The sequence below is a fragment of the Netta rufina genome (assembly GCF_964035555.1).
Source record: "Netta rufina genome assembly, chromosome: 17".
Classification (NCBI taxonomy): domain Eukaryota; kingdom Metazoa; phylum Chordata; class Aves; order Anseriformes; family Anatidae; genus Netta; species Netta rufina.
The window spans coordinates 10,125,304-10,143,647 of NC_140141.1; the positions used below are offsets into that span (position 1 = coordinate 10,125,304).

The 18,344-nt window shown below is 41.9% G+C and overlaps 1 protein-coding gene across 1 annotated transcript in view; it reads left to right on the forward strand.

Moving 5' to 3' along the window:
• Window positions 1-18,344, forward strand: part of FBXW8 (F-box and WD repeat domain containing 8) — a gene marked incomplete at its 5' end in the record, with an annotated part of 51,424 nt that overhangs the window by 16,168 nt on the left and 16,912 nt on the right. Inside the window, 3 exons of the mRNA XM_084297023.1 lie at window positions 7,724-7,881; window positions 15,169-15,365; window positions 16,649-16,858. Coding sequence (XP_084153149.1) covers window positions 7,724-7,881; window positions 15,169-15,365; window positions 16,649-16,858 — 565 coding nt within the window. The remainder of the gene's footprint in view (window positions 1-7,723; window positions 7,882-15,168; window positions 15,366-16,648; window positions 16,859-18,344) is intronic.

Genomic DNA, 18,344 nt, shown 5'->3' on the forward strand with positions numbered 1-18,344 from the left:
TTCTGGAGTCTTATGGGAGTTAGAGTTTAAACACTGCAGTGTCTTTGAACGTTGTGGGCCTTGCAGTTTAAGTCACTATAAGCAACATACAGACTTAAAGCAGTTGCTGCTATATGGCGGATTTCTTTGTTCTCCAAGATCACCTTCCACACTGCTTTCCTCTTGCTCAAAGGTGACCTGCAAATGACTTTTTAACAAATGGGCTTGCCACCCTTTTTAGCTTCATTATGATGTGTGAAACTAGCCCGAAAGGCTTGAAAACACTTTTCTGCACTTTTAAAAACTTCATGTCAACTCTCATCTAATTTGTTTTTTTGCTATAGGGCTTGTGGGCTATTCTCTAGGTATTTATTATTAGCTCTTGCATCTTAATTCAGTATGCAGACCTGAGGAAACCAAAATATTAATTAGTAATGAAAATGAATAAAAGTTAACAAACCCAAGTCTTAAACAGCCTGAGCAAACCCCTTCCTTATTTAATTGCTTAAATTTCACCGGCATAATGATGCAACTTTGAGAGGTTTCTCCCTCGCCTCCCGGTGGCTGAGCCTGGATGTAAAACAAAGCAGGAAGGAAGGATGCAAAAACACTTGCCTTCTTCCTTCAACCACCCCCAAACCCTTTGTGCTCTCTTCACTCTTTCTTGTCATTGTTAAGAAGTAATAAGTGTCAGACCTGTTTTTTCATGTGAGTCACCTTTAGGAGGTTGAAAACGGGATGACATCACGAGTTCAGAGGGGTCAGGTGACAAACTCCGGGAGTTAGGTAAGGTTGTGTTAAGTGACAAGCACATCGGCTTCTCTGTCATCTGGTGAAAAAAGAGCCTTTCAGGTGAAACCAATAGCAGGAGCTTGATACTGACTCTTTGTGACAACTCCCTTTCCAGCCTGGCCCACCATTAAGCTATTGGTTTACTTACAGGTTTGATTGGATGCAGAAGAACGCGTTGCCGCAGCGGGATTTGCTGTATGTGAAGTGATGCCTGCTGTTCTGAAGTCACAGCAGTTATTTGCGAGCTTGTAAAACCCAGCTTTCTGCCGAGGCTGGACCAGCCCATCTTTCTTCTTTTGTGAATTTCTTGGACAGTTCATTTTTACAGTTTTCATGACCTACCAGCCTCTGTTGCCATCAGTGCTTTAAAGTTCAGGTGATGCTTTTCCTCTCTGCTGTTGCAGTGTGTTGCAGTTTGCATCCCTTCTGATACACAAACAGATCAATTTACATCATCCTCAAATGGTCTTTTCTGTCCCGTGTCTGAAACCGGAGCCACTGTGTTATTTGTTCCATTATAGGGTTGTCCTTTTATCAAACAATATGGCTGATGTACCAGATCCTTCCCAAATTACATCGTAATTCCTCCTGAGTTCTCTTGAAAAAAAATGTATATTTTCCCCTCCCACGGCAGCAGCCATAGGCAGTACACGTTGTGCTATGTTTCCTTGGTCAGAGCGGCTGTTTTTGTTAATGGAGCCTTGTTCTTAATGATGGGAGGTTCTTGGCCTTAAAAAAGAAATGGCTAGAGACAGTTTGGCTTTCTCTAACTTCTTTTTAAAGTGTTCATTAAAATGTTTTGCCTGCCATATAACCCTTTGGCTTGTTTCTGTTCCCTTGGTATGGCATTTGCATGTGCTTAAAATTAATAAGAAAGTAAGGCACACAGAAGAACTTGGTGAAATGTTAATTTTGTTACAGATTACAGAAGAATTTCATGTTCTCTGCAGCAGCTTAACCCACTTTCTAGAGCTATGGTTTCCTAAATAAGGCTATGAGAACGAAGGTGTAAGCTCTTTTCCAGCTTAGTTTCTGTAAGTGTTCAGGAACTGATGGCAGGGATGCTCAGAATATACTTCCTACGTGTTAAGCCTTAAACTGTTTCCAAACCAGTTTTGGTACAAGTTCAGTCACTTTTTTCATTGCTGCTCTTGTGCAGCAACCCAAAGTAATGTTAGGGTGGAATCACAGACATCAAGTTGTTCTACCAGTGTTACGATGGTTTCAAGTGCTGGTTTTGTTTACCTCCATCTGTTTTTTCTTGTGTTTTTGTTGTAACTTTCTGCCACTCTGTGTAATAGCAGAAAAAAATCTTTTCTATCCCACTTGTATTTCATTTTTTGTCATTGTGTTCCATTTATATTCCTTTCTGCCATACAAAGTAGCTCTCTTTACTCCGTCATTGTATTCTGTAACTGCTACTAGACATTTTTCCTGAATCTCTCTTAAGAAATCCCTTAGCCAAGCTATCTGCTGGTTTTATTTGTAGTGGCAAAATCAATATCTCTAACTGTAAATGAGAGCACAGGAAGGCTGGGGGGCTGCTACATCTTTCATCCAGCCTTATTTGTGAGGTGTCTCTGACTCTCGTAAGTAAGCTGTGTATCGTTCTCCCTCACTTCAGGGAAAAGCTGTGGGTCTTAATGTTGAGTATAAAGAAGGTGGCAGAATCTATTTAATAATTTCATCATTGTGTGTTGCAACGAAGGCATTTTGTAACTTGCAAAATGTTTGATGAAGAGGTTTTTGAAAATAAAAAAGAGGTTTTTGAAATTGAACGTTACAAATTACCACTTTCTCACTTGAGCCTTAGTGAAAAATGAAGCTTTAAGAGCAGATTGAACCAACTAACAAAGGTGTTTGGACTCAATTTGCATAGCTAATTGAACTCTATTCTTAAGTCTACTGAGGGGGTCATTGACTAGGTACCCTAATTAACCACATGAAGGACTGGTTAGGTGCTTTTTGTGGAATACGGATGAAAGGTCTGAGATCGTTGTTGCAGCAAGACAGTGCAAAATACTCATTATTTTACTTGCTTATCAACAGGCATCCGTTTAAACAGAGCTATAGCTGGAGATTGTTACTTGAGCGAAATTCCTACTGACTTCAATAAAATGCATTGACATTGTAAGGACTTCATAATAAGATCTTTTGAGTATTAACAGATGGTCACTGACTGCCTGAAACAAAGTTGTTGGATTTTTTTGTTTTGTTTTGTTGATCACCGCAGGTATCTGGAAACTGAACAGACTTTGCCTTCTGGAAATCAAACCTGACTGTGAAACAAAGGCTTTTCTTTCTCCTCCTTTTTTATTTTCTTGCTATGATTTCTTTGGAGAAAAATATGAAAAATATAAACTGATTTGTGAGGTGTCTTACCAAAAGTCTTTGGCGTTCAGACCAACTCAGTGCAGTGAGACTTGCCCTGGAGTGGTGTGCTTGAGGCAGCCTCTGGAACGGACTTACACCAACATCCCTTTTCAACAGAAAGCCAGCGATGGTCTGGTTGACCTGCCTGTTTGAAGTGAAATTCTGCAGTGCCAGCAGTAAGTGGGCCATGAAGGAAAGCGGTTTGTCTTTGCTGCTGCCATGGACTGAATGAGTAGAGTCTACTGTTTTGAAAATGTTCCTGTTAACAGTTTTTCTTTTGTGTATTTGTCAGTTTATATATTAGTTGCAGTTGTACTTTGCACAAACACTAATTAGACAGCCATCAACACTCAGGGCCAAAGGCTTACTAACAATGCAACTGTGATAGCAGTGTCTTAATTGGTTGAGTATAATTGTCATTAGGCAACGATAAAGACATCTGGGGCTCTGGAGAGAGATCAGCCTCCCCCTCCTCCTCTTCCCCAAATTTGTTCTGGCTATTGCTATCCAACACAGTTGAGCTTTTTCAGATGAGATTCTGTGTTCTGACCAGTTTCCTGATGTTTTTCTCCTTATGAAATCGTCTGCCTCTTCAGCACCACTTCATTAGAGCAGTGCACAGCCTCCATCTCCGCTTCCTCCCACATGTGCTCTGCACTTCACCACCTGCTTCCCAGCCATCGTGGGACAGCAGCAGCTTTTAACCCCCGTCTCCTTCTCCTTCGGTCTTCTGCTTTCACTCATGTGAGAGGACACGAGGAAATTGTTCATCTCATTATGACATTACTGTCAGTAAAGAGATGCTGAAATGCTTTTGATTAGTGAGCAGGTATTTTTATTGTAGTACGTTTGTAGATAACGTATGAATTTAATTTTTATCAATTTCTCTATACCATATGCATTCCACTTCTTGTTCTGTTTCAGCAAGTTTATTTTACTCCTCTGTAAAGCTTAAGTTGAATTTGCAGACTCCCTTACAGATGTATATATGTATCTGTCTAGAGTTACAGTACTGACCTGTCAGAGTGAAGAAGTATAGTAAGAAAAATGTATCTCTTCTTTCTCCAGCTGCTTCTACTCACGTGGATACACTGAGATGTTTAAAAGAACAAGAGCGAAGTGAAATGTAGGTCCCTCAAAAAAGCTGAGTGACTTGGGTGGGCAGTGTCTGTCAAACACTAAGAGAAGGGCAGCTGCATCTGGTGAATTGGGAGAAGAGCATGCAGCCCCAGAGCTGAAAGCCAGGCACTGGAGAAAGTTGGAAGGCATCAGGTCAGAGGGTATCTGGAGAAGGAAAAACTTGGGACATTAAGCAATAGTCTTGCATTGCGCCCTGTTGTGCTCAGGAAAGCAAGACTTGGAATAACCTTTCTTGATGAAATACATCAGGTCTTAACAGTTTTATTTTTGTTTCAACTTGAGAACACGGATTTTTAGGTTCGGGATTTTGTGTTCTTTTTTTGTTTGTTTTGTTTTTGCAGCTGGCTTGTATTAGATATCAGAGTGTTTATGTGCCACTGGAATAATCATTTCAGTATACCCAGCATGGTAGGCTGTGGAGGAAAACAGCAGCTGAATGCTGTTGGTTATTTCAAACAATAGTACGTATTTGTTGTTGTATTAAAAATATTTTATTCTGTCTCCAGCAGAAAGCTCTGTGGGTTTTTCATAGCCTTTGTGGTAGAAAAATCAGTAACTGAATGAGTTTGGAGCGCTCTGCCTGTTCCGTGGCAGCAGACTTCAATCTGGGGTTCTTTCATTCAGTAGCTGGTAGCCCAGGCAAAATTTTCATGGGGAAATGGAAAAAAAAATGTTGTGGTAGGAAATAAATAGAAATACTGAAGTTATCTAGGAATAGGTTCTGTGCAGTGCAGCGTGTTCTTCAGCCATCTATATTGATATGGCAGATTTGTCAATTATCTGCAATAAAGCAGCCTTTTTATTTTTTTACAGCAAGGCATTGCTTTAATAGTTTAAAAGCCTTTTGTTGTGGTTACAAATTGAAAGTGTGTTGCTCTTTACAACAGCATTAAAAGCCGGGAGTTGAACCATTAAATTTTTTAGGTTGGAATTGGACTCATCTGCGTTTGACACTCTTCCAGTTCAGTTCTGGTACGGGCCCACCGTGCTCTGGGAACTGATGGCGATGGCCAGCGGGGTGTGCTGTCAGCTGAGGAGGTGCTTTATGTCTCCCATTTCCCCATTCTGATTCAGTGCCCGAACCCAGACCTCCATTTAGCTTTCCAGTGTGGTCTTGGAATGCCTCTCTGTCAGTGAGGTTTGCTGCATGGGACTGAGGTGGTGCCATGCTGCACTGGGAAGGAGGTGAGTGGTGGGGCTGAGCGAAACGGGGCAGGAGGGATGCTGGAAGGATGGGGGCAGAGATGCCTTACTGCCCTCCTCCCTTCTCTTCCTGACAAACCTAAGGCACTTGTCTTGGCCTGCAGTGCACTGGTGGGATGTCTGGACCAAAATGCATGAAGATAGAGTTTGGTAGGCACTGTGTGCTTCTCCTGGCAAATAAAATGCTCCACTCAGATGTTATTCATTAGGTCAGGTTAATGGTTGAACCTGGTGATCTTGAAAGTCTTCTCGAACCTAGGGGATTCTGTGGTTCTCTCTCCTGACAGAATGGGAATGAGCATTATGGCTGGGATCCTCTTTTGTGGTATTCTGTATTATTTGTCCCAAACCCACCAGGGAATACCTGAGGTACACCTAGGAAATCTTTGTATTCAGCAGGTCCTTGCTGAGGGGGGGAGAGCAGCACAGTTTCATGGTATGGAAGTGAAAGCTCTCCAGCGTGTGCCTGTCATCATTGGAGAGGGAGTGAGGATAGGAGTGCAACCACAACAGATATGTGCAATTACCCATTCCAGATGCAATTTTTGTTGTGCTTCATCTCCAAAGTTTAAAACCTATCTGAAATGGGAGCTTTTCCATATTGCAAATTGGTGATATTTCCTGTGGACTGCTCTGGACAGCTTGTCTAGAGTAAAACATCTTTCTTTGCTTTGGGGAAGCTTCCTTCTTGTGGTATTCTTTTCAAATAGTGCTGCTGTAAATGGGAAACAAAAGCAAAATTTATGGGGAGACCTGGGCCTTTTCTGCAAAAGGAGGAGGATGGAGAAGTGCTATCCCTCCCGATCCTCTCATTTTCTTCTATTTCATGGTGTAAAGCATTGAAAAGGAAGGCAGGTCTCACAAGGACAGGTCTCTTTGCTTTCTAGTTCAGTGCAGGGAATTAATGTGCATCTCATTTTGCTTAACAATTTGTACCACCTCCTATGGTACTTTAATCAGGTGTGTGTAGTGGAGAATTTCCACACAGAGATGTTGGAAATCTGCTCCAGAGTGCCTGCAGCCCAGGTGTATGGTCCGCCCCGAAGAGCTGGGTAACCTGTCCTGAAGTCCAGCATCTTCTGAACCTTTATTAAGCACCTTCCTTTGCTACCTGTGTAAACATGTCCTTTCTTATTTTCGTCATAAATATGGGACAGGCAAGTTTCTGCCCTGTAGACCCTTGAGGTTAAGAAACACTCTTGAAATGTTCTTCTCCTAAAAAGCAAGATATAGCAACAAAGCTGACAGAGCAGGAAACACCCTTCATTTCCAACAGAATCCACATCTCAGGTATGGCAGAAAAAGACATCTGAGACTGTTAATTGTCACAGTAGTGTCAGAACTTGTCTTTAACTACTGAGCTGTTCCAAATTGACCATATTTTTTGACCAGTCATAGAGGGAGCTTCTCTTCTACTTTGCCTGCAGGACACAGGAGTTATTTTTTTCCTTTAACAGTACGTTGTGTGGCACAGAACAGTTTTTATGTTGCTGTGTTACAGCCTTCACTCCATTAAATATATTCAGTATTATCTGAGAAGCTTATTTCTGTTTTTTGATTTTCTCATTAGCAAAGTGTAGTTTGTCTGATGTTAAGCTTCTTTTTTTCTGATATTTTGGTAGGGGAGTCTTCTGTGAAGAAAGAAGCATTGCTTTAATTCTGAAGACAACACTTGATGCTAGGAATAAATTAATTAGTCTTCAGAGATGTAGGCAAGTGATCTGTTGGTGAGGCACTGAGGAGCTTAGTTCTATAAAGAGCAGTAGGTTGGATGGGTGTATGCATGTGAATGCTTGTATGTATGTACATAAATACTCTGATTAAACAGCCTTTCTTTGGCACAACCACAATCATACATTTTTAAAGACTAAAAGGAAACAGATTGAAGTTTTGCCATGATGTAATTTAGACTCATTACTGATTAACTTCTTTTTTTTCCTGAAGCCCTGCTCTCATTGCATTTTATCTGTAAAGCTAACATTGATAGTTGGTAAACTGTGGTAGCTCAGTGGTGTCGTTCTTGTACCTCCAATTTACCTGTCTTAGTAGACTCAGTGCTTCATTCAGTAAATGGGAATAAAATGAACAAAGTTGATAGGGTTGTAAACACGAGGAGAATCAGTCTAGGAGCTGTAAATGGCATTGAGTTTCCAGACACTTCTTGTTCCTTCCTCTCTTCTCTTGCGGCTACCTCTTTTGAGATGTTTTTGGAATGAATAATAGCTTTCCTTTCCAGATACACATCAGGGGAAGTGAGGTTGTGGGACACGCGCACCTGGGACTACACAGCCCCCATCCTGGAACCAATGCACGGTCCTGGTGATGCTGGACCTCAGCCACATGTCTCCTTTGTGAGGATAAACAGCTCTCTGGCTGTAGCAGCTTACGAGGACGGTAAGTAACCACAACTCTCCTCCCTATTTAGGGGAGAAAAAAAAAAAAGCTTTACAAAAATGAAGCAGCTGTGCTCAGCTTTTTGTGTGTCTGTAATCCTGTATATACACACACACGCACACACTTGCTTTTATGTGAGAAAGTTGGCCAATAACCCTAAATGCATTAGGAGGCATTGGAACATAGCACCCATTAAAACTGATGTTTAATTCCTACTGGAACTGCTACACAAAGCTTGAGTGCCAGGCTGTAGTCCAGCCAAAGTATCTTAAGCAAATAACTTGTTTGGCTATAAAAATATTAAATATTCTTCCACCAGCATTCTCCTCTATCCAAAACTCCCTCAGGGTAGTGTGGGGCTTTGTTATGGGAATAGTGGTAAACTTGCATGTCTGATTAGTCTGTGTCCTCTTATGTTCCCTGTGCAGTTTATGGATGCACATTTTCTTAACTAAAATAGTGGTTTGCATTGTTGGATTATTATGTACTTTGATATAGAGAAATAAAAACTGTGACCTAATATTTAATGAAACTAATAAAATCCTGGTTATAGGCATTGTTTTAAATATCCTTAGATGTTTGTATAAAGGGTAACAAGAGTCATAAGCCAACTACACATCTACTGGACTTGGGGTCAACAAATAAAAAAAAGTCAGAGTTGAACAGTGCTTAACAACTGGAGTCCCAGGTTGAGTTGCCCAGGCAGAGCTCAGCTTTTAGCATCTTTCTTTAGGTTGTGTGATTTGGCACTTACACCTTTTCTTAAGTGTGAATAAAGACAGTGGGGTTTTCGTTTTTTTTTTTTTTTCCTTTTGTGTGCTTTTGTTTTGTTTTGTTTTTTAAGATAGACATCATTGCACACATACTACAATCTTGGCATTTTTGCATGTGGAAGCAAAACCAAAATGGGCAATCTAAACAAAATCTCTAATCCTTATGTTTTATTTTATAAGTAAATTATATATTTTATATCTGAAAATAAATGTTCAAGAAGCTCAGCTTTCGTAGTGTTGTTTCTAGTCAGGGTTGTGCTATTACTGTTTTCTGGGGCTAAGAATTGTTGATAGGAAACATTTTCTGACAACAACGAGTCTGGTATTACAAAACAGTCATTAATATTATTTACTTGAGTCATAGGAAATTATAACAGTGAGGGTTTTAAGTGTTGGCTTTTTGTCCAATGTGCCAAACAATGAATATAGCAGAGGTTCTTTTGTTTGTTTTCTAGTCTCCCACTGACTAATCTAATAATCTGTCTCGGGTTTTTTTCTGTCACACTCCTTGTCGTCAGTCCTGTGTGTGCTGTGACTATGCTAGTTTGCATAAAGCTCTGCATCTTTTATTCTTTTGGGTAGAAATTTTAATGGGCTCTGTGATATGGCAGTTACTCTGATTTGAGAACCCTGGTCAGAATAGATTAGTTTCTATGTGAACAGGGAATTGTAAAAACTGTTTTTAGAAATGTTTACTAACGGGAATCTGAAAGCACATATTTACAGTTTGGTGGAGAGAATTATTTTCAACATGGGGGGGGGAGGGCGGCTTTGAAGATAATGTGTTTGATTGTTCTTTGTTGTACTTTTCCAGCTCCCTTTTCTCTTTGTTTGTAAGTTTGACTAACACAGAGAAACCATCTGCTAGTGTTGGAGGTGGTGCTGTCAGGCAAAGAGTCTAGACTTCTCTGTCGAATCCCTGGCTAGCAGACTCGTTCAGATAACATCAGTTTCTCCCAGTTCAACAGAGCTCACGCAGTGATGTCCTTGGCATCTGATCACAGGGAAGAGCTAACAGGCAGATTCTGCTCGTGCCGTGCCTGTCTTGCAGCACTGCTTTCTGGTTCGGTAGTAGCAAACACTTCCCAAGGCATAGGAAATACAGCAAGGAAAAAGGTTTGTCGTACTGGGATGCCTGCATCCAAAGTGAATTGTAACTCCGCGATGGCACTAAAGAAAAATTGAATTGTGACTTTTGGTGAACATTTCCGACGGTGTCATCCTCCAAGGAACAAGCTGCAAGGAGAGGTAAATGAGAGAGAAATGTATGGGGAGAAAATGAAGTTTCCTCTGCCCATGCCAATACTCAGTGGGGGCACTGCATGTACACCTGGGGCAACGGGACTTGGCAACTTGATCCACAGTTGTGATTTTTGAATTCCAACCCACTGGCCTCATATTTCTTCTGCCTTGTTTCCTATTGTCAGCACTGGCAGCCCTCCAGTTTGATTTTACCACTAATTGTGTTGCACGTTACCGAACTGAAATGAATCAAATCAAAATGCTTTTCCTGGAGCATTAGATAAAGCAGGCGAGGGTTCTGGGTAATGAGCAGATGCTGCTAATGCAGGGACAGTAGGGGCCTTGCCAGGACTCCATCTGCTCCATGCTTGCCTGCCTTTGGCTGCGAGCCACAGCTTTTGGGAAACAGCGGTCTACTTTAGCCATCACCCTCCCCCCGCCCTCCGGAGTCTCATAGTTTGACTTGAAAACAATGTGGTGCGACAAGAGAACATACTTGGGTGTTGGGTTTGGGGTTTTGGTCTTTTTGGGGTTTTTGAATGCAGTGCTTCATACTCGTGTAGGCAAGACGGGGTGGTGCTCCTGCTTACAGGAGTGCGCTGAGACGTGTGGGGAGGACGTGGGGGCCCTTTGCAAGACACAAAGCATCCTGGAGAAGGGGAAGGTGGCTTCTGCAGGGATCAGAAGTGGCGCTTGCTTGTTGGCAGGCTCCAGGAAGGGAATTTTGGCAGTGCCGCTTTCTGGGACTGGAAATCTGCTGTCTTGTCCGTTCCGATGCCCTTAGAGCTGCTTGCGGGTGTTGTCCCTTCTGTACCCTGTTTGCAGAGACAGAAATGAAGTAATATGTTTGGAGTCTTCCCCTAAGTGCCAGGACCTGCTGTGAAATAGCTCCAGCAGGAAACAGGCTGCCTCAAACTAAGGAAAGCGAGTGTTTTGGGTTTCTTTGAAGAAAACTGCATGTAGCACGCAGCAGTATACCTATTCACGTAAGATGTACACAGGTGTGCAGGTGGCTGTCAATACAAAACCCTTGGCCTGGCTAAATGGTGTGTGATTTTACACCTAGGTCAGAGAATTCTGCCTCTCGAGTCGCCGAGTTGGGAATGAAGTCCAGGCTTTGTCATCTGCACCTCCAAATCATAAGGAAATAGATTTATGCTCCCAGCTTGGAGGAAAAAAAATACAAATAGGAACTGTTTTCAGAGGTGGGGAACAGATTTGTTTTGTTTATTTTTTGATGAGCTTCAATCAAAATAGGAAGTGGCAGGACTGCGACCTACAAAAAGGAAAAACGTCACGTAGATGATGGGAATTAAGCAGCTCCTGGCCTTTCCGTGCAGCTGGGCTGTGCACGAGCTGGAGTGAGTGAAAATGAAAACCAGGAGCATGTCCAGAGCCCCTGCTCTCGCATATGTATCGCTCTGTATTCGCTGTGGTTTGTTTTGTTTTAGGTAACGGACATGTAAATTGTTCTGTGTATTTTCTAGGGCTGTCAGCACTGCTAGCAGCAGCATCGTAACGTGGGAGAGCTGATGTAATGTGTGGCTGGGAGCTGAGCGCAGGATGCTGTGCACCAGGACGTGGCCCTCCCTCAGCTCAGCCGAGGGCAGCAGGTAGCTGCAGGTAGCTTTTAGGAGCATGGGCCACCCTGTCATGATGGTTGTAAACCTGATTTAATGTGTTTTTTTGCCTCTGTGTTTATGCAGCCTTTTTCCCGTTAGAGGATTAGGCTAGTTTATAGGAGAAGAGGTGCTTTGTTTTGTGGCAGAGGTGTTGGGTTATTATACCGGTGAGAAACCTAGGTGAGGACAGGTGTAAAAACCAGCTGCTTTTGCAGGATGGCTTTGTGCTTCCAGCTGTAAGGAGGGGACTGCACTGGAGCCCGGCGCTGTTGATGTTGATGGAGAGCAGCTTCCAGCCGTTCACCTTTGATAAAGCAGGAGCGTGTGTGATGCTCACTGAGGCTAGCGAAAATTGGACCACACAGCAGCACGCTGCGTAAGGCACGACGGACTCACAGTTTAATGTTTTATCCAAATATCCTGCAATCGAGAGTGAATTGCAATAGGTGGACCTTTCATCAGACCACATCTCAACAATGCGTTGGGTTAGAAGTTACAGACCTCGATTCTTTGTGCAACCTGGGCTGAAGGGACAGTCCATGAGGTCGGCACAGCAATTGTAACATCAGGTGCGGGTAGTCACACCACCTTCATCAGCCTCTTGCCCTTAACTTGTTTCCTTGAACCGACAACATTTAAGCTGTAATTTCCAAATCAATTTCGGGAGTTAACTGTTAGAGTTCAATCCGAATAATCACAATGGCAGTGCAGGTTTTAGCATGCTGTGAAAGTGTTACTTGTAACTTTGACTGAATGACTTTCTAACGTTTTTAAGATTACAGTATTCACACGGAAAAATACATGGTACGCTTGCAACCTTATCTTCACCTTAGCAAAGATTTTTGCTTTGGAAATGAACTGGTCACTGCTGGAGGCAGGAAGATAGACTATGTAAAGCAGTGATCTCATCTGCACTGGTAAATCTTATGCCTAATTTTTTTTTATGTTGCCACACCGATATCTTTAACTATAATGGTGACATTTTAGTGCTATTACACAAACAAGATTAACTGTTACAAAGGCTTACACACCAATAAATATATTTTGCTGTTTCTGCAATGAAATGGAGAAGAAAGAACATTGAAGGTAGCACTTTTAGAACTAGTAATAGCTTTACCTATTGATAAATACAGTGGAGTGTTTTCTTTTTCTGCATAAAAATATACATAAATAAATTTTTCCTGCTGTCATATGCAAATGAATAAACTTGTTTTGACTGGAAGTGAGGATGGAGGATGTACATACAGAACAGAACACTGTTTTGGAGGAGGGGAGAAGTAATCTTTTTGTGAGAAAATAGTTGTTCATCCTAATAAAAGGAATGCAAAGAGAAATAACACTTCGCAATTCTTCTTTTTACTCCTTATGTTGTGCTGCCTCATTAAACAGATGTTAACTTGTGACCTTACAAGTAATTAGTTTTGTTGGTCGTACTAGGGATATTTTCACACCATATTGTGCATCAGGTGTTACACACGCTGTATTTGCCTGATAAAATGTTTAGGTGTCCTGGACAGATTTTGCTATTGAACATTTGGTAGGAAGCCACGTACCTGTCTTGAACAGATTGTATTATTGCATGCTCCATTTTCACCGTCTTCTCTTTGTGATGTTTGAGACGCAATAACAGTGGCTTTGCTGCCTGGTTCTGGAGAGCAGAACTCTAAATTCCAGGTTTCCCAGTTTGCTTATGTGGTCAGAAGGGGGTTGTGTAACTAGAATGGTTTTTGGAATTTTGCAGAACTTTGTGTGTAAAAAAACAAGCAAGAAAACAAACTGTGAAAATACTTATTGCAGAGGTGTGTAAACAAAAGACCCCCCAAAAGCAAAGCAGCTTCCTCTTTCCCTCCACAAAAGTGATCTTTATTTGGGATAAACCTTTGGCAAAAGTAAAGTTGAAAGTACCCTGCCTGGAGGAGCTTAGCAGTGACGTTCCCTGTCTGAGGAAAAGGTCTGTGTCTAACATCTGTGACCTGACAGCACCAAAATTTTGGATCATCCTTTTTGTTTGCTTGTTTAAAACAGCTGTCCTGAGCTCAGGCTTGACCCGTCCCCTCTGCCATGGCGAGGAGCTGAGGACTGGCAGCGTACGGACCGAGGTGTGCGCCTCGGGCAGAGGAGACTGCAGCCCGTGCCATCCGTTTGTATTTGTTAACTTGTTTTAAGTGTAAGTCTGCGTGATGCAGGCCAGCGTTCTGTTTTTCAAAACCAGTTCAGCAGTTATTTACCTTTCAAGCAATTAACATAATTACCATTATGCTAAGAAGTACTTTTGGGAAGTTCTGCTCTGAGCCCTTATGACTCCATTGGGACAGTTTTAGTCGGGACTTATCTTTTTGATGGAAGCCTAATTGCAGTTTTGGCTTTGTGTAAACAAACAGAGGCAGCTAATTGTTTAGGCAAATAGCAGATTAATTTAAATATGCATCCCTAATAAAACAAAAATGGTCCCCATTATGGTACTCATTCCCATGGCGAGGAATATAAATATTCAGTGGGAGTGCCATTAGACAGGGATCTTAAGGATTATCTGCATTATTTCACATCGGTAGCACTTTCCAGATACCAAATAATCTTTACAAAAGCAAACATAAATCAATTTAAACTCATTTAGATACCATTTCACTATGTGCAGTTTCATTACCACACTCTTGCTTCACCTCCTTTGGGACGCGGGAGGAGTGTTTGCAAACTGGCATTGGTGCCCGTCCACAGCTGTCTGTCAGAGCTTTTATGTCTCCTTTTGAAGGAATGGCTATCATTAATCATTTCATCATTAATGGCCATACTTGAGTAGAAGGAAGGCTCCTCCAGCTCCAGTCCTGTCTATCATGTCTGAAGATTGCTTCTCAGTTAATTCAGTGCAAAGGTGGCCCAGGAGTCTCCCATTCTGTCTGGCCCTTCTGTTCTGTAATACGCTCCTAATTGCTTAAGGTTGCTTTTATTCAGATTATTGCTTTAATGTACCATGCTTTTAAATAGAGTATCAGTGATCTATGCAGGGAAAATGTGCGATTGCAAATGCATCGTCTCTCGACTTGCACTTCTGTATTCCTCGAGGTTTGCGCTTTTTAGCTTTCTGAGAGCATTGAACTCTTGCTTTTTCAGTTTTCCAGAGTACCAGGATTGGGAGCTTTGCTGCTGGTTGCAAACTAACTGTAAAGAGTGACTGCTGTGTGCGTAGAGCTTCAGGTCTTTCACTCTAAAACTTTTATGTGTGCAACAGAAGGACTTAAGTTTGGATGTGGGTTCTTCCTTGCTATTTCTGTGGTACTTGAGATCAAGTATGTGTGTAGTAGAGTAAGAATTTAGGTCCCTCTTTAAGTCCAATCTTCTCCAAATGTGGAAAAGGGAGAGAGAAGTCAAGGAGATTTCCTCAAGGTAGGTACCAATGTTATCCGAAAGTCAGTGTTGTATAGAAAGCAACACAGCCTCTAATGCCTGCACCCATAATTTTGGAAAGTTTTCTCTGAAGCTGTTATGTGTTGTTATGTAGCATCCTGAAATTCTGTTCTACTCTGGACTCTCTTTTCCGTATACATGCTTTTTAATTAAAATGTTTATAAGCTTACATCATCAAGTGATCTTTCAAGGTTTTCTTAAATTCTAAGATAACACATGAGTGTTTACTTTTTTTTTTTTATTATAAGGAACTGTTAGTGTTTGGAGCCTGATGACAGGGCGAGAGCCAATCCACCGTTACCAGCACAATCAGAGGATACAAGCCTTAGCTCTTGGTTCAGAGGGTGCAACGGTAGCAACAGCATCTGGCTTCGAGGTCAAAGTGGAAAGCCCTGATGACAAGGGATTCTGGCAAACTACAGGAACATTTGAAATCCAGAAATTGGTGAGTCTCCAGGCTACTCAGCTTCGTTCCAGGAGCTCCTGATCTGCTAATTATTTTTGATATGGTTTAGAGGAATCTTATAAAAATCTTACAAGAGTGTTGCATGAAATAGATAACAGAATTATCAGTTAGAGGCTACGATTTTTTAGCAGGTTAATGGATGAACCTTTCATTACTGAAGAGCAAGGGTGAAATGCTGGCTTAAGCTACAAGTGAAAATGAATAGAAGTCCATATGGTGCAGGAGGTTGGCTGTTTTTAATTATTTTTTTTGTCAACATTAAACTAAGTTGGCTCATCTTGTAAATCAGTTTTCTCGCATAGAATTGGAGCTAAAACTCAAGGTCTCATTCCAGATCAACGCTATCTGATTAATTCCGAGGCAGGATACTGCAGATGAGCTAATAGTATCACTTGTGAAGCTGTAACTAGTCGTGCAGCTTCTTTAGGTTGCACCTTCTGTCACTAAAGTTTTGAGAGTATTTTAATTAAAAATCAAAAGCTATCCCATTCTCTAAAGTTCTACTGTGGCTCAGAGTATCAACATTTTTTGGAAAGGGGAAAGAAGTGTGGTAAGAATAAATTGAGTCTTGCAGCTTCTTTTCTATTGCAAAAAAAAAAAAAAAAAAAAAAGACTGCATAGCTAATGGATATGAAGTTGGGATCGAAGCCATTCCTGATTTATCCCCTCTTTCAAAGCTAAGTCAATCTTATGGTACTTAAAAATAAACAAAATCCCCAAACATTTTAAGAAGTATCACGGTAAAAATGTTAAAACAACACCATGCTCCATCATAGTTGGATCCATTGTACGCCTGCATCTTGCTGACTGTGAGATGTCAGTTTGCCACACACAAAAGAAACACTCAAGATACCACTCTTCTAAGGCTGGGTTAGAAATCAGTTGTGCTGTTATGGAGTTTCAACCTTTCCCATGGTAAGGCTTTTCTGCGGTGTTTTAACCATTTACTGAAATGGGAAGGGCCGCATAAATCTGGCCAATGTCACGCTGGAGGCCTAAGAGAAGATGGGTTGAAATTTGGGTTGTCTTGTAGTCAAGTCCTGACTTCTCTCTTGGTTTAGGACATAAATACATGATTTCATAGGAGCTAAACTTGTTTCTGAAGCAAAATCGATACTCAGACTTCATCTGAAATGAATTTGGGATGAATCAGGGTTGCTGATAACCAATAGTTATCAATAGCTTTGCTAGTTCAGCATATGGCAGTAGAGATGTAAAAGAATTTTAGCCTGAAATAAGAATAAAAAGTCTGCTCTTTTTAGGTCAACTTCCTTAATCTGGTTCCAGATGTTCTGGGGAGTCCAGTGGCAGTAGCAGCTGCGGAAGACATCGTCTATGTCCTGAAAGGAGAAGATCCTGGCAAAATTCTCCATTCTGTCTATGGTCAGCCTGTCACGTGTCTTGATGTGTCTGCTCATGAAGCAGCCTTTGGGGTCAAAGGCTTTGGCTGGTTATTGAATGAGCCCAATCAGGTATTTATCTTTTATAATAATTTTACGCCTTCGTAATTAACAAAAGAACCTTTCATGCTAATGACTGTTTCTTCCCTGCTATTCACTGTAAATATTTTGCATTCTCTGCTCCTGAGTCCCAGCTCTGTGCTGCACCAGTGATCCTCTAGGGGGAACTAGTCTCAAAAAAAAACCAACAACAACAACAAAAAAAACCAAAACCAAGCCAAACACCCCCCCGGCCAAAAAACAAGCAAACAAAAAACAACCAAAACAACAAAAAACGACAGAACAATACCCTCCCTGAACCTCTCGAATGAGGACATCCTGAGCAGTGTGTCAAGCCTCGCACATGTCCGTGTGCAGTCCTAGGAGGATGTTTTTTCAGTGTGTGCACTTGGGTGTTTGAACTAAGCTACTTCCAAACTGGTGAGAGTGGTGTGACTCTTGTATTAGAGGAAGCTAAATAATAATCATAGGTCTAAAACCCCAGTGACACAGGTGGCTTCTTTCATCAGCACATCTTAGCAGTGGCAAGGTAAGTCAAAACCACACTGTTCTAGTAACCCTGCTGAAAACTCATGGCTTCTAATACAGCTGCTCTCAAACATACTTTCTTGCAGGAAGGGCTTTTTGGGGAGTCTTCAGACTCACACAGGTAACAGAAATAACTGTTTGTGTGTGGAATCCCATTGGAGATCACAGTTGGCAGCAGCCTCCTCCTGGATGCAGCAACCCCACCGTGATGCCCCACTCCAGGGCAGGGACCAGGCTGCAGATAGACCTGTTTCCAGGAACCTCGAGAAGAGTATCTATCCCTTTCCTGCATCTTTCCTAATTTTCCCGTCCCCTAATTTCATTCTGTTTTGCTTGTGGTTATACTTCAGGCATGTGATAAGCTAATAACTAATTGGGAAGGAGAATGCTTTGGGCCGCTGGAGTAGGAAGCAGGAGGTGAGCAACCAGATGAAAGGAGCTGTGGTCTGTGGTGTAAAAACACAGTGTTTTCCCTGGCAAGCAACTAGACCAGGAATGCTTTATTTAGGACTACCTCTGTGTTATGAATAAATCTGTCCAGCTGCATCTAATTTACCCTTGAAATTCACATTCACCAGGGAAATGCAGAGGCCACCATAAATACCTCTAGGGTTGAGAGATGCTGCGAGGCCACGCTGTCTTTATTAATTCCTTTGCTGTCCTAATCCAATTCTTTTTTCCCCCAGAGGTGGGAGGTTAGAAGGTAAAATTGCCTCATTCAGGAGCATTACATCGGTGATCGCCTTTGTGCCTTGTAAAGGAAGAGAGAAACCTACTTAGGCCCCGGAGTGCCGCTCTGTAAAGCCGGACATATTTCCTCATTTAGTTCGGAAGTATTTGCTGTTTGATGGCAGGTTGCATTAAGCAGCACATCAGCACGCATCCTAATCAGGGAGACGGGGCTGAAGCCGTGCAGACGGCTGGGCTGTGTTGGACAAGGACGCTTGTTTGGCATTGCGGCACCAGCTGA